The sequence below is a fragment of the Fukomys damarensis genome, unplaced genomic scaffold (assembly GCF_012274545.1).
Source record: "Fukomys damarensis isolate Sample0158 unplaced genomic scaffold, DMR_v1.0_HiC HiC_scaffold_14, whole genome shotgun sequence".
NCBI classification, from domain to species: Eukaryota; Metazoa; Chordata; class Mammalia; order Rodentia; family Bathyergidae; genus Fukomys; species Fukomys damarensis.
The window spans coordinates 68,393,076-68,407,689 of record NW_022900926.1 but is presented as its reverse complement, the minus strand read 5'-3'; the positions used below and the strand labels follow the sequence as shown (position 1 = coordinate 68,407,689).

Below are 14,614 nucleotides of genomic sequence, written 5' to 3'. Positions count from 1 at the left end.
GCATATTTAAGTTGCATGATGTCATGTGAGACTTTAGTATATATGTATCGGATGCTTGTTTTATTTGTTCTTTTAGTGTTTGCTATATTTTATTGCTAGATGGTACTGCCTCTCCCCTTTTGGAAAGGCACTTTGGCAATACCTTGAGAAAAACTTTGCAAAATAAAATAGCAGCATTCTAGTCACCATTACAGGCCTTAATGCCTTTTGCAATTTGTTAGGAGTTGACTTCTTCCTTGGCTGCAGTCTGTGAACTGTGTTAACTGGTTAGTCAGGTTTTCTCCCTCACCCTCTGAGATGTATTGGCAACAGTTTCAGTTTGCTCATCTTCATTTTTTTTTGATAATAGGGACAAAGTTTTTTAATGTAATTAATATGCATTAGAAGGTTGCCTTGCAAAATTATGGGCATTCTTGAGTGATCATAATCTTTTGACTCCTGGATTAATTTTTAAAGTACGATATCCAGTGGTTGAATCTTTCAGTTTTTGCTATCCAGAAAGATCAAGCCCTGTCTGGGAATAGTATCAGTTGGTTACTCCAGAAGACAAGGAGCCATAGCTTGGAGTGATGACACATGCTTATAATCCTTGTACTCTGGGAGGCTAAGGCAGAAGGATTCAAAATTTGAGTCCAGCCTGGCAACATAGCAAGACCTTATCTCAAAATCAAATGTGATAAAAAGGGCTGGGTATGAAGGCCCTGGGTTCAGTAATGTATGATCTGTTAATGCAAGGTAAGGGCTCAAAAGTGTTGTGCAGATAATTATTTTTCTTTGCTGAACCTAGTACTTCAGAAGACAGTCAGTGTGCTGATCTAGAGGTTGGTGTATTTGCTTAGAAAATTCATCAGGAATCTTCCTGTTGCAGTGTCTCCGAAGAATCCATCCTAGTATATGCATCATAGGAATCTTTGATTCCTGTTGGTGTAGCATGAGTAACCACGTAACAGCCTCATTGACTTTTGTTGTCTTCCCCAGGAAGTGTAACAGAAGTGACAGCAGAGACATTATCTTTTCATAACGGCAGCCTGTGCTTATTTATTATGATCGTCACTTCCGGCCCTGCCCCGTGTCGTCTCCTGGATGTCCTTTGTAGCAGGCACTGCTGCTTGTTTGAACATCCTCAGGCACTTCAGCTTACAGTGCTTGTCATGGCTGTTGGCTTGGATGAACTGTACCGAATGTGTGACAAACCCCACTAAAGGAAAGTTTATTCCCTTTGGGTCACACAGTGCTTTCCTGGGTGTAATATGAGATTTTATTGAAAAAAATCTCTGTCCAAATACAGGATCACTCTAATAAGCATCATTGAAAACCTGTTGGACTTCTCGCTAAAAGAACTTTTTTTATTTTTTTTGGTACCGGGGATTGAACTCTGGACTTTGTGCTTGTGAGGCAGGTGATGGAACCTCTGAGCCAAGTCCCCGGCCCAGAACTCTTTTTATTTTATATAAACTGATTATACCTTCAGTTTTTTAAGTTTTTCTTTTTTTATTATATAGTTTGTTTTATAACCTGAAGGGAAAACCACCCCTTCTACACACAAATAGCCTTTTTGGTTTTCTGAGGCACAAACCATCAGTACCAAATGATCATCAGTCATTTGGCTTAAGCTCTTTCCTTAACAGATTTACCTCTTTGAAGCAGTTTTTTTTCTCCTGAACTTCCTTCATTTTGAAAAACAAAATATGTGTTATACTGTATATGTAATTTTACATTCTTTTTTACTGTAACCTTAAAACACATGTATATATGGTATTGTTAAGTATTTGACAGGAACATGATTTTGATGTCATGTGATAGTTGTTGTTTGCATTTGCTTCCTCTGTTCCCTCACTCCCCTGTTGTTAGGGTCTCAGGTTGAACTCCTAAGCAGTTTTTTTTCTCCTGAACTTCCTTCATTTTGAAAAACAAAATATGTGTTATACTGTATATGTAATTTTACATTCTTTTTTACTGTAACCTTAAAACACATGTATATATGGTATTGTTAAGTATTTGACAGGAACATGATTTTGATGTCATGTGATAGTTGTTGTTTGCATTTGCTTCCTCTGTTCCCTCACTCCCCTGTTGTTAAGGTCTCAGGTTGAACTCCACATTTCCTGGTCATAGTTGATCCTTCCTGTGCCCTGACTCCCTGTCCCACCCCTCCTTCAGCTCTCCATCTGCACCACCAGCCTTGTCTCCGTGTCACCAGCTGGTCCTTTCAGTCAGGGTTCTCAGTGCACTAATGCTGTCATTTTCACCCATGCGTTAATGAAAGTTTCTTTTTGTCAAGTGATTGCAAATACCACAGCCTCACCGGATTTTCTGATCATAGCATATTAAGCATTCGTGGTTTTGTAATTTTCAAAGTGGTGTGCTTCTGAGCTATTTTAATTAATGGAGGTAGGGGCTTGGAGCATTTTCAGCTTTATTAAGAATCACTAAGGGTGGCAACTTGATAATGGGTGGAAACACTCTGAAAATATTACAGTATACCAGAAAAGGAGAGGACAAAATTAGGGGAGGGCAGAATGTAGAAAAACTAGAAAGAGAACTGTTTTGAGCAGAGTAAATGTAAGTATCTGTGTTGTGAATATTCAAGGGCACACATGCTAGTGCTCAGTGGGAAACTAATTTGCTTCTCTGAAATAGGTTTATCTGAGACTTTTAGGACCATATAAGGACATGAGTCAATAGAATTTTCTTTGTGCGTAAAGAGAGTTCCTTTGTCACCAAAACTTTACCTATTAAAAATTATATTTTAGAGTAGGAGAGGTTTTTTTTTTTTTCCTATGACCTGTTTCATTTATTTGCCCCCTGAGCAAATGAATAGGCAAGGAAAAATTTTCTCCCAATTTCAGATCATAAAGGAATGGATTAATTTTATTGAGAGATTAATGCTTTTCTCTCTCAGTATCTCTTTTTATCTCCTGTTTATTATGTATTGCTTGTCCCAGTAGGCAGATACAAGTGTTCTGTTTTGTGAAATCACTATTTCACATTCTTTTTATTGTAAATTGATAGTTAATAATTATATGAATCTGTGGGATAAAAGTGATATGATTTTGAATACAATGCAGAATAATTAAATTGATCTAATTGACATATCCATTACCCCATGTACTTAATATTTTTTTGTGGTGAGAACATTTTAAATGTACTCTCAGAATTAAAAAATGTATTCAGGGCTGTATTATATTCACTATGCTATTCAGTAGAACTAAATTGTGTGTATGTGTGTGTGTGTGTGTGTGTGTGTGTGTGTGTGTGTATGTTTGGGGGGTATGTTCCTCCTGTCTTAGATTTTGTATTCTTGACTATCATCTCTCCGTTCTCCACATCTCCACCTTCTGTAACCAGTATTCTAGTAGATGTTTTCTATGAATTCAGTTGTTTTAGATACCATATACAAGTGAGAACTTGCAGTATTTGCCTTCTGTGCCTGGCTTCTGTGACTTACATAATGTAACCCAGTGCAGTCCATGTAACTGCTACTGACAGAATGTCCTTCTTTTTGAAAACTGAACAGAATTCCATTATGTATATGTGCTTCTGGATAAATACCCAGAAATGGGACTGCTGGATCATATGGTAGTTTTTTTTGCAGAGTTTTTAGGAACCTTCATATTGTTTTTCATAAAGGCTATACTGTTACATTTCCACTAGTTTCCTTCTCTCTATACTCGTACCAGCACATCTCTCTTACTCTTTTGGTAATAGTTATTCAAATAGGTGAAAGATGATTTCTCATTGTGGTTTTAATTTGCCTCTCCTTAATGGTTAGTGATGTTGAGGGAGGTTTTTTGTTTTATTTTAATTTTGTTTGTGTTGCTTGGCCATTTCTGTGTCATCCTTTGAGAAGTGTCTGTTTATGTCCCTTGGCCATTTCTTAACTGAGTGTTTTCATGCTACTGAGTTGTTTGAGCCCGTTTGAATTTTGGATATTTAACCTTTGTTGGCTACATGGCTTGCAGATGCTTTCTTTCAATCTGTTATTCTTGCATGCTGTTGTTTCCTGTCCTGCAGGGAACTTTTTTAGTTTGGTATATTTGCTATTTCTGTTTTTGTTGATTATGCTTTTGGGATCAAACCCAAAAAATCATTCCCCAGACCCATGATGTATACTTTCCTCTCTCTGTTTTCCTCTAGTAGTTTTATATTTTTTTAGTCTTACAGTTAAGTCCTTAATACATTTTGAATTGTTTTTTGTATATGTTGTGGAAGGTCCAGTTTCATGCTTCTACATGTGGACATCCAAAACCTACATTTATGAGGAGCATTACTGTGGAACCTGTCTTTCCTCCCTTGTGTTTGTTAACAATCAGCTGGCTGTACAGGTATGGGTTCATTTCTGGGCTCTTTGTTCTGTTTTATGGTTGATGTGCCTTTTTTTTAAACCAGTACTTTGTTATAGTAATTACGATGTTTTTTTGGGATAGTTTCAATTCCAGTAGGTGGTGCCTCCAGCTTTGTTCTTTTTTGAACACGATTGTCTTGGCGAGTTGAAATTTTTGTTGCTCCATATGATTTTCATGTTTTAAAAAAAATCTTTGAAAATGACAGAATTTTGATAGGAGTTGCAATGAATTTGTGGATCACATTGGATAGTATGGACATCTTAATGATATTCTTCTCTGTGGTTATTGGCTTTCATCCCATTTATTTTCATCATCTCCAGTTTCTTTCATTAATATCTCAGAATTTTTCGCAGGTTTTTTCACCTCCTTGGTTACATTTGTTCCTCGGGTTTTTTTTTTTTTTTTAGCAATTGTAAATGAATTGTTTTTAGCTTCTTTTTCAGCTAGTTCCTTGTTAGTGTACAGAAATACTGCTAGGTTTGTGTGTAAATTTGTTGTATTCTACAATATGATCTGTATATGCACCTGTTTTTAAAATTTATTTTTGGTGAAGTTTTATATATGTAGGATCAGGGTATCAGCAAACAGTGAAAATCTTATTTGTTATTTTCCTGTTTGGGTTTCTTTATTCATTTTTTTTAATATGGGGGATCAAACCTTGGTCCTTGGACATACTAGGCGAGTGCTCTACCTCTGAGCTCCCCCAGCTCTTGGATGCCTTTTTTGTTCCTTCTCTTGCTAATTACTGTGGCAAAAACTTGCAGTTCTGTTTTGAAGAGAAGTGGAAAGAATGAGCATTCTTAAACTTGTTACTGACCATCAAGGAGAACCTTTTACATGTTCTTCTAAGCATGTTAGCTGTGCGTTTATAATATGTGAACTCTATTGTATTGTGGTATATACTTTATATACCCAATTTGTTGAAAGTTTCTTTTATCTTTAAAAGAGGTTGAATTTTGTCCATTGCTTCATCTTTGTCTAGTGAGATGATTTTATGTGTTCATCTGTTAATGTGGTCTCATTTATTTTTAATAGTTTCCTGAGTAAAGTACATATTAATTTTACAGAATACTAGGTTTTATTGTGGGATTTTCTCATGCATATAATGACATTTTGATAATATCCATGATTTGCAGGTACTAAATCATCAACCATGTACCCTGGGGATAAATTCCCTTTGGTCGCAATGAGTGGTCATTTTAACATATTTGTTGAATGTTCTTTGCTAGTGTTTTATTGAGGGTTTTCTGTCCATGTTCATCAAGGTCATTGGCCTGTAATTTTCTTTTCTTGTAAAGTCCTTGTCTGGATTTGGTATTGAGGTAATTCAATTTTCAATTTGTAAAAGGAGTTTAGAAGTTTTCTTTCCTCTTTGGTTGTTTGGGGGGGCAGTTTGATGAAGATTAGTATTAGTTTTTGGAATTATCTGTAGAATTTAGCCATGAAGCGCTCAAGTCCTGAGCTTTTCTAGGGATACTTTGGCTACTGATTCAATGTCATTTCACATTATTAGTCTTTTCAAATTTTCTGTTTCTTCATAGCTCTGTCTTGGTATTTATATATATATCTCAGAACTTTAACATTTTATCTGATTTGTTGGCAGTAATTGCTGACAATACTATTGTCTACTACATAGACAATACCAACGTCTATTACAGTTGTAATGTCTGATTTTATTTGAGTCTTTTCATTTCTTTTCTAGCTAAATGTTAATTTTGTTTTTAAAGAATTCAGTTTCATTCATCTTTTCCAATGCTTTCTAGTCTCTCATTTATTTCAGCTCTGTTTCATGTTACTTTTCCTTCTTTTTGCTAACTTTGGGTTTAATGCATTCTTTTTCTAGTACCTTGAAGTATAACATTTATTTATTTGAAATCTTTCCTTTTTTTCCATATAAATGTTTATTTCTACCAACTTTCCTTTTAGAAGTGCCTGTGCTGCATTTTGTGAGTTTTGGAATGTTGTGTTTTAATTTTTTAAATAATAAATTAAGTTTATTGGTACATTTTAAGTATACATAACTATCACATTCATCATAGAGAATTTGTATCTATACATGATATATCTTGATTCTTATATTTTTCCCACTCCCCTAATTTCCCTTTTACGCCCTTTCCCATCCTTATTTTAAAAAGTTTTGTTTCTGTTTTTTCCTCCCCCCCCAAGTTCCCCTACCCATTTGAACATTTTCTTCCTATTTCACAATATCTGTTATATATTTTGGTCTTCGTTTACACTTTTAATTTCTCATACCAGAAAAACAATGTATTTGCACATGTGTCTGATTTATTTCACTTTAGGCAATTCTAGGCAACAAAAGCAAGGCAGGGGTATCACCATCCCTGACTTTAAATTATACTACAAAGTTACTGTGATAAAAATAGCATGGCACTGGCAAAAAACCCAGAAAAACTGGGTTTCAGTTTGCCAAAGATTAAAACTAGACCCATATCTTTCACCATGCACAAAACTAAAATTGAAATGGGTCAAATATCTAAATATTAAAACAGAAACAGAAACTCTAAATCTGCTGGAAGACAGGTTAGGTAGAACTCTTGAAGACACTGGTGTGGGCAAAGACTTTATGAACAAAACCCCAGTCACATGGGAACTATCACAAAGAATCAACAACTGAGGTTTCATCTTATTAAAAATCTTTTGCGCAGCAAGAGAAGCCATCAACAGCATATTTCAATTTTTGTCTGAAGATATTTTTTATTTTTCCTTGAAATTTTTTCATTGATCCACTGGTTCAGGAGCATTTTAGTTTTCCAAAATTATCTGATTTCTTGTCTTATATCACTATGATTTGGAAGGATGTCTTATATCACTATGATTGGGATATAAGTTTATTCTTAGATTTGCTGAGGCTTGGTTTGTGCCTTAATATGGGATCCCTCCTGGAGGTTGTCCCACTTGCCCTTGAGAAGAATGTGTTAGGTCTGCTTGATCTAAAGTTTTGCTCGAGTTCAGCATTTTCTTATTCATTTTCTGTCTGGATGATTTTACTGTTGTGGGAAGTAAGGTATTAAAGCCCCCTGCTTTCACTGTATTGCAGTGTCATCCCTTTAGATCCTAAGTATTTGTTTTGCATATTAGGATGCTCTGGTGTTGGGCAGGTATTGATATAAATTTGTTATATCCTCTTGATGTGTTTTCCTTTTCAATCATTATATAATGTACTTTCTTTTTCTTTGTTGCTTAAACTTTGTGTCATATAATTATCTTTGCTTTCTTTTGGTTTCCACCAAATTCTGTAGTATTTGTTATTCTCTTTTGAATTCTGTTCTATATCTCTACAAATTGATTGGCATTATAAAAAATTCAAATCCTCAAATGAATAGGTGGTGTTGTCTTTTTCGAGTTTCACAGACCTGACCATTGAGACCAAGGCTTTTTCTTAAGACACCCTCTTGCTATCTCAGTTATAACCTGAACCAGTTTCTCTCTTCTACTTTCTGTGCCCTTCAGCCTTCTCCAAGGCTTTTTATCTGCATGATGTTGCGCTTCTAGGCCTGTGTTCTCTAGAAGTTGATTTATTTCCTTATCTACCTGGATTTCTGTTGTGTCTAATAGCTCTTCCTGAATCATCTCGACAGCAGCACCGCTTGTGTGCTCTTACACACAGGATTCACTAGCATGCTCTTTATTTCCCCTTGCAACTCATTCATTAAGATGAATAAAGCTTTGGCATAATTTTAGTAGTTACTCCTTTTATAGCTTAAAATGTTCTTCTCTGATGACTCCATTTTATACTCAACCATTTAGAATATAATTCACAAATTTTTTTATTTGCCAGGTGGTTACCTGAGGATCTGACATACTCTAACGTGGTTCTGTTTTGGAAATTTTCTTAAAGAATGTAATTAACTGATAAACAGTCAGATAAACTACTAAATGTTGCTCGAACTCTGTTTCTTTATTAAATGAAGATTACCTTAATTCACTGGTGGTTATATTGATTCAACTAAGTAAAAATATCTGTATCCCTAGCCTACTGTTTCGTTATAGCATGTTTTTCATTGATACTTACCAAATCTATGCATTTGTATTTTTAATTCCATGCTTAATATTATTTTGTGTGGTAATGGGATCAGTTTTCTTATGGTGCTTTGAAGTTACTTTTAAATATAGTCCTTTAATTTTTCGAACTAAAAAGCACCTCTTGACATTTAATGTGTGCGTGTGTGTGTGTTTTTAAATCTAATACACAAGGAAATAGAGGACCAAAGAAATTGAGTGATTCATATAGAGACATTTGTACTCCATTCCTCTTTACTGAAATATACTGGGAATGCAGTGTTAACAGCACTTATTTAATAATTCTTATTTGTGAGTGTGAATATGAGAGGTGGTCATTAGAATCCTCTGCTTTAACCAAATTAGTTCATTTCATTCACTATTCTGTGAGTATTTCCTGTTTCTAACCACCTCATGTACAGAAAAAAGTCATAACCAGATTTTACTTAGTATTTTATTTTCTCTGCCAGTTTTCTTTAGGAAAGTCATCATTCTGTGATCAACCATAAAGTTTTGTGGTGTAATCTACCCAGTGTAGAATGTATTTAGTGTTATATTTGAAGTTTTGTGATAGACTGCTGGGACTACCAGTTTTTTCCCCACCTCATGACTCTTTTTAATGCATTTTCTGTGATTCCTTCCATCTACATGTGGAGACTTTCTCTAGTCCCCCCGAATTTGGGCTGACCGTGATTTTTCTTGACCAATAGAATGTGGCAGAAATGACATGCAGATTTCAGGGCTCAGGCACCAAGGGTCCTTGCTGCTCTGGCTGCAGGGAAGTGGGCAGAGGCCACGTGGAGAGGAAAGGAGCTCCAGTCTGCTGGTGCCATTGGCTCCAGACATTAGTGAGGCTAGCATGCCTCTTCCAGCAGTCATTGAATGTAGTTGCATGAATGAAGAATTAAATTTAAAAAATCATAATATTCTGAGTCACACAATTTGGAATGGTTTGTCATGCAGCAAAGGGTAATAGATGCATGTAGTTATTAGCATTACTGAGATCTGAGAAGGTTAAAAAATGTAATCCACTTAAGTCCTTAGCTTACTGCCAAGCAGAGAGAACCTGTTGGTGAGGGGCAACTGTTACATCATCATTATTAAGTTATTATTGTTGTTCAGATTGGAAAGATCACTTACTCTCTTTCCTCTTCTAGATATTGTGCCATTGTTTTTCATCATTATTGACTCTTACGAATAAAGCAGTTTTATGTCTGTGGTGCTAATTGGTATTTTCCTTCCTAATAGTGAGTAGTCTAAAACATTTAAGATTTTTATTAATGTGAAATAAAACACATACATAGCAAAATGCTTAAGCAAAGTGTCAATACACAAGTTACAGCAAATGATAAAGTAAACACTTGTAATGACCACTCAGATTAAGAAACTGAGCATTGCCGGAATCCCAGTTGCATGCTCTCGCTGATCAGAGTCCTCTGCTTCACACCTAGAGGTGGCCACTGATCTGATTTTATAGCACTATAATTACTTCTTAAGCTTTCCTTACCACTCTGGGCACGTAGAAGTGGAATACTATAATGTGTGGCCTCTCGTCCAGGCATCTTCTGCTGAATGTTCTCTCCCTGATGCATCCACGTTATGAACAATACCATTTTTGAATAGAATTTCATATTTGGCATATATGTATGTCAGACCTACTAGTGAGGGGCAGTTGAGTTATTTACAGTTTGGGAGTATTATAAATAATTCTGTCAAGCACATTCTTATACATTTATTCTGTGCTTAAGAATAGAATTTTTGGGTAATAAATGGCTGTCATTTTTTTGTTAGTCTCACAGTAAAGATCAAGGTCTAGTGATAGCAAATGGTATAAATTGTATTCAGTTTTAATTTTTATTGAGGTTAGAACAATTGGATTACCACATCTTTCAGGTGATTGACAGAAAAGGTAGTCTAAATTGAGGGGGACAGGAGTTGGGATGTGATGCAAACTGTGTAGGATAGAAAGAGTTAAGATTTAGGAGAAGGTAGACTGCTGCAGAAGGGAAATCTTTGAGGAAATTTGGTGATATTATATTTGAGGGTCTTAGATTTTCAGGAGTTTGTAACAGTTTTTACATTATTGTCCCCCACATGAACCTGTAACAATGGTTTATGTTTTATCTACATTTTGAGGAAGGAGATGGGGCAACTTGGGGACAATTGACTGATCTTTGGCCATATAAAAAGGGACACAGCTCTTTTAGGACTGAGATATCCTTCGGCCGTTTCTCTAAAGCAAAAAGGAGGTACTAACACTACCAAAAGAGAAGGAAAAAGAAACCTGTTAGGAATGGAAAATGAGAAAAAGAAACCTTTTGTCCAGCCAAATTAAAGACTCTGTATCTGTTAAAAACAGTGGGGGCTATAAGAAGATTGGCATAATATGACAGCCATGGCAATTTGGGTTTCTTTGTGTAATTGTACAGAATGTGCTGTCAGTGGGTCAGTGAGCTGTAATCAGACATGGTGGAGCTGAAGAACAGCGTCTGTGTGTTCAGTCACGTGATCGTTATGCCGAGAGGCGCCCTGCCAAGCCAGCTATGCCACTGTTCTTCCTGTGCCCTGGCTGGCCTCAGAAGGAAGGCAGAAGGGCTTATGGCTTACTGGCTTGTTTTCCCTGACTACCTGAGGAAGTGGAAAACTTGAGGATTTAATTGAGGTTCAGTAGTATTGCACTGATCTTATAAGAAAGTAGGCGATTTAAAGCATCTCGATACCGTATTAGGATCACATCGGGACAGTTGGGACAGTTTAGGAATTGTTGGCTTCATTTGGGATCGTGTTAGATAGGGTTGTTTTTACATCTAATGCGTGCTTTCTCAAGGTGACTAAAGTAGTATTTGTGACAGGCTGTAGTCGAGGATGCTTTCAACATGCAGAACAAAACCTTGCTTTTTTTGCTATGACTTCTGCTGATATGGGGATTTGTAGACTGTTTCCACAGGCATAGAGCTAACATTATTCATTGCAGGTCTGTGTACCTTATTGATGTGATGGTTTTATACTTTTGGTATTATGCTTTTCCTGGAAACCAAAGTGAGGTTTTCATGCTCAAGTAAACACATTGACATATTATGAAACTGTCAGACTCTGTGAACAATTGGCATAAGCTCAGTTATTCAAATATGCGATTCTTTTTAACGGCTTCTGTGTTAGCTAATGCTTTAGTACAACTAGCATAAAGAAATTTCAGTACTTCCTTTAAAAAATTGAGTCTCCACTGTATGGTTAAAGAAATCCAAAGGATTAGTCCTGTTGTTGAGCATTTTCTTCATTATCATTTATAGCTAATTGCTGCAATCATTTGTTTGGATTCACAGCGCATCTTACTTTATTTATTTATTTATTTATTTATTTAATTTACCTAGAGATAGGGTCTCACTTCAGAGTGTAGACTGGCCTTGAACTCACTGTGTATTCCAGGCTGGCCTCAAACTTGCAGTGATCCTCCTGCCTCAGCCTTTCGGTGCTGGGATTACCATGCCTGGCTGCATTCATTTATTTTAAAACATGTCTTGAAAATTAAGCAGTCCATACGATGTCCTTGTCACCTGACATGAATGTCTTCCCCAGTGTCGTGTCCCTGCCCCCCTCAGTGCACCTGTAGGTATGGCCTTTTGATAGTGTCCCAGAAACAACTTTGTTTTCTTTCTAGTTGTTTGAATGGTAAATCTTTTTCAAGTAATATGATCTTTACAATAGTCATCATTTGCATAACACATAACACTGAATTATTTAGCAGCCTACTAATCATTTTCTCATTTGATGTTTTCTAGCTTTTCACTTTTCAGATACTGCAGTGATACAAATATGTATTTGTGCATTGTAGTTTTTTATTCTAGTTATATTACAAGGACAGATGCCCTGGAATTAAGCCAGTGGATTTGTAAATATCTAATCTGTCATGTAGTACTCCAACTTTTTTCCAAAAGGAGTGTATTCTTATGTAAGTATCAATTCATTTACCAGTACAAGAGAGAAGCCTATTACATGTTAGCGGCTCACAAAATTAACATTTGAATTATCCTGTAATCTTAGAGACTTTTGCCTTTGCAAATTCAATTTCCATTTTTAGCAAAGTAATATATGCAGTTAGCTTGAAACATCCAGTAATCTGTGCAGCCTGAATGGAAGCCTCTGCTTTCTCCGTACACCTGACTCTTGGTGGCTTTGGGAAACCCTAGCTTTTAGCAATTTGTATGCATATATTATTATGGCTTTAAGTATTATTCATAATCAAGTCATGTTTATATTTTGATTATATTTTCTTAAGCTTTTTATATTATTCTGGAATTAATAACCCTGTCCCTTTTTGCTTGCTTTGCTTTCTATATTCCTGCTGTTCATTTATCACTCAACATTCCAACAGAGTTGTAAATCTCCTCTTGGTACTCCCACATATCAGATAATCCTCAGATGTGTCATCATTGTTTTCAGACCTCCCTCTAGGAGCCTCTACATTGTGCTCCAAAGTGGGCAGGTTGAATTTAAGGCCTGCAGCTCAGCTATTTTAGAATTTCTTTCATGATTTTGCCCTGAGAGTTTCTTTTGTCTCTCTCGTTGATTCTGTTTCTTGGAGCTAACAACATTTTTCTTTTGAAATATCCATTTCATGGATTTCTGAGAAATATGTGTGGAAGGTAGATTGTTTTGTGGCCATGTGTCTCTGAAAATGTGTTTCTGCCATCGTACTTGATTGATTACGTGGCTGGGTGTGTATTTTCAGGCTGGGAGTTTCAAGGAGTGCTTCGTTTTACTTTCAGTGCTGCTGTTGAGTCCAGTCCCACTCTGATTCCCAGTTCTTTGTTAGGGTTCCCTGCCCCAATTTTTGGGAGCTTTCAGAATCTTATTTTGGAGATCTTAATTTTACACTATTCTTGATTGTATCTTTTTCGTCTATTTTATTGTTCAGATGGTGTGTCCTAATCGTGTTCTGCAGTTTCCTGTGCTTTTTCCTAGTTTTACATGGATACAGTACCTTATGGACTGATTTATTTTGGTTTTCCCATGTCTCCCATTTCTGCATCTCATTGTCCTTTGGAAAAATTTTGTAAACTTTATTTTTTTATCCTCTTCTGTTGAGTTTTTTTTGATGCTAAAATATTTTTTAATTTCTAAGAGCTTATTTCCAATTCTTCAAATCTTGTTTTTTATGGCATCATGCTGTTTCATCGGATTTTTCTGAGGTTATTGATTATTATATTTTGTAATGTGCAGTAATTTCTTTTATAAGTTTCTTTTTAACATATTTGGTTGTTCCATGTGTTTACTTAATATTGAAGTTATAATGTAATTTTCCCTGAGTAGATGTAACCATCTACTGGATGACTGTTATTTTCATTAATTTGCTTATTAATTCTGAAAATTTTATTTTTAATAATTGTAAGTTGATAGGAATTTGCAAAAATAGAACTGAAAGGTTCTTCGTACTCAGATAATGCCAGTGATCACATCTTTACATATCTGTAATATACTAATAAAACCAGCAAATCTATATTGGTACGACCTTGGTTCGTTTGTAAAGAAATGCTGCTTTAAATTTTCTGTTAACTGAAAGCCTTACGCTGCTGACATTTATGATATCTATAAATTGCTTTTGTCTTCCAGCAATTTTTCCAGCTAGTCAAATTACGAAAGCTTGGACTTAGTGATAATGAGATTCAGCGGCTCCCTCCAGAAATCGCAAACTTTATGCAGCTGGTGGAACTCGATGTGTCTCGAAATGGTAAGAACGAGGTCCCACATGGGTCGTCTTTATGTCTGTCTCTTCTGATGCTGGGGGCACTTTTAGTAACTATAGTTGTATAAATGTTGCTGGAGATGTTGTCCCTGGTAAATGTGGGAAAGCGATGTGAATGTGTGTTGAGATCAGGGCCACTTTTAATAGTTCAATCAACTTACATGTATTTATCAAAAATTTTTTATAGCAACTTTTAGGAGATTTTAGAAGACAACTTTTCCCAAGCAGATTTCCCAAGCTGGAGTAGTGAGTTGGCCAGGCCGTTTCACCTCACCCGCTTGCTGTAGTGACCTGGACACTGGCTGGTGGTGAGCACCTGCTGGTATGGAAGGTCTGCGGTCTGACCAGGAGGGCTGGGTTGCTCCTGCCTATGGCGCAGTGGCTTAGTGCTGTGCACCTGCAGGGAGCAGACTGCTCACTCTCCGGGCAGTTTCTATCAGCTCCACTTACTTCTAGTGACGTTGGTTGTGCTTCCGCTCACTTGAGTTTCTGTGATGAGGTTTGT

General features: G+C 36.2%; 1 protein-coding gene across 1 annotated transcript in view; it reads left to right on the top strand.

Annotated features, from left to right (window-relative positions):
• Lrrc1 (leucine rich repeat containing 1) overlaps positions 1–14,614 on the top strand; it is a 105,442-nt gene that overhangs the window by 19,494 nt on the left and 71,334 nt on the right. The window contains exon 3 of the mRNA XM_033763180.1: positions 13,977–14,094. Coding sequence (XP_033619071.1) covers positions 13,977–14,094 — 118 coding nt within the window. The remainder of the gene's footprint in view (positions 1–13,976; positions 14,095–14,614) is intronic.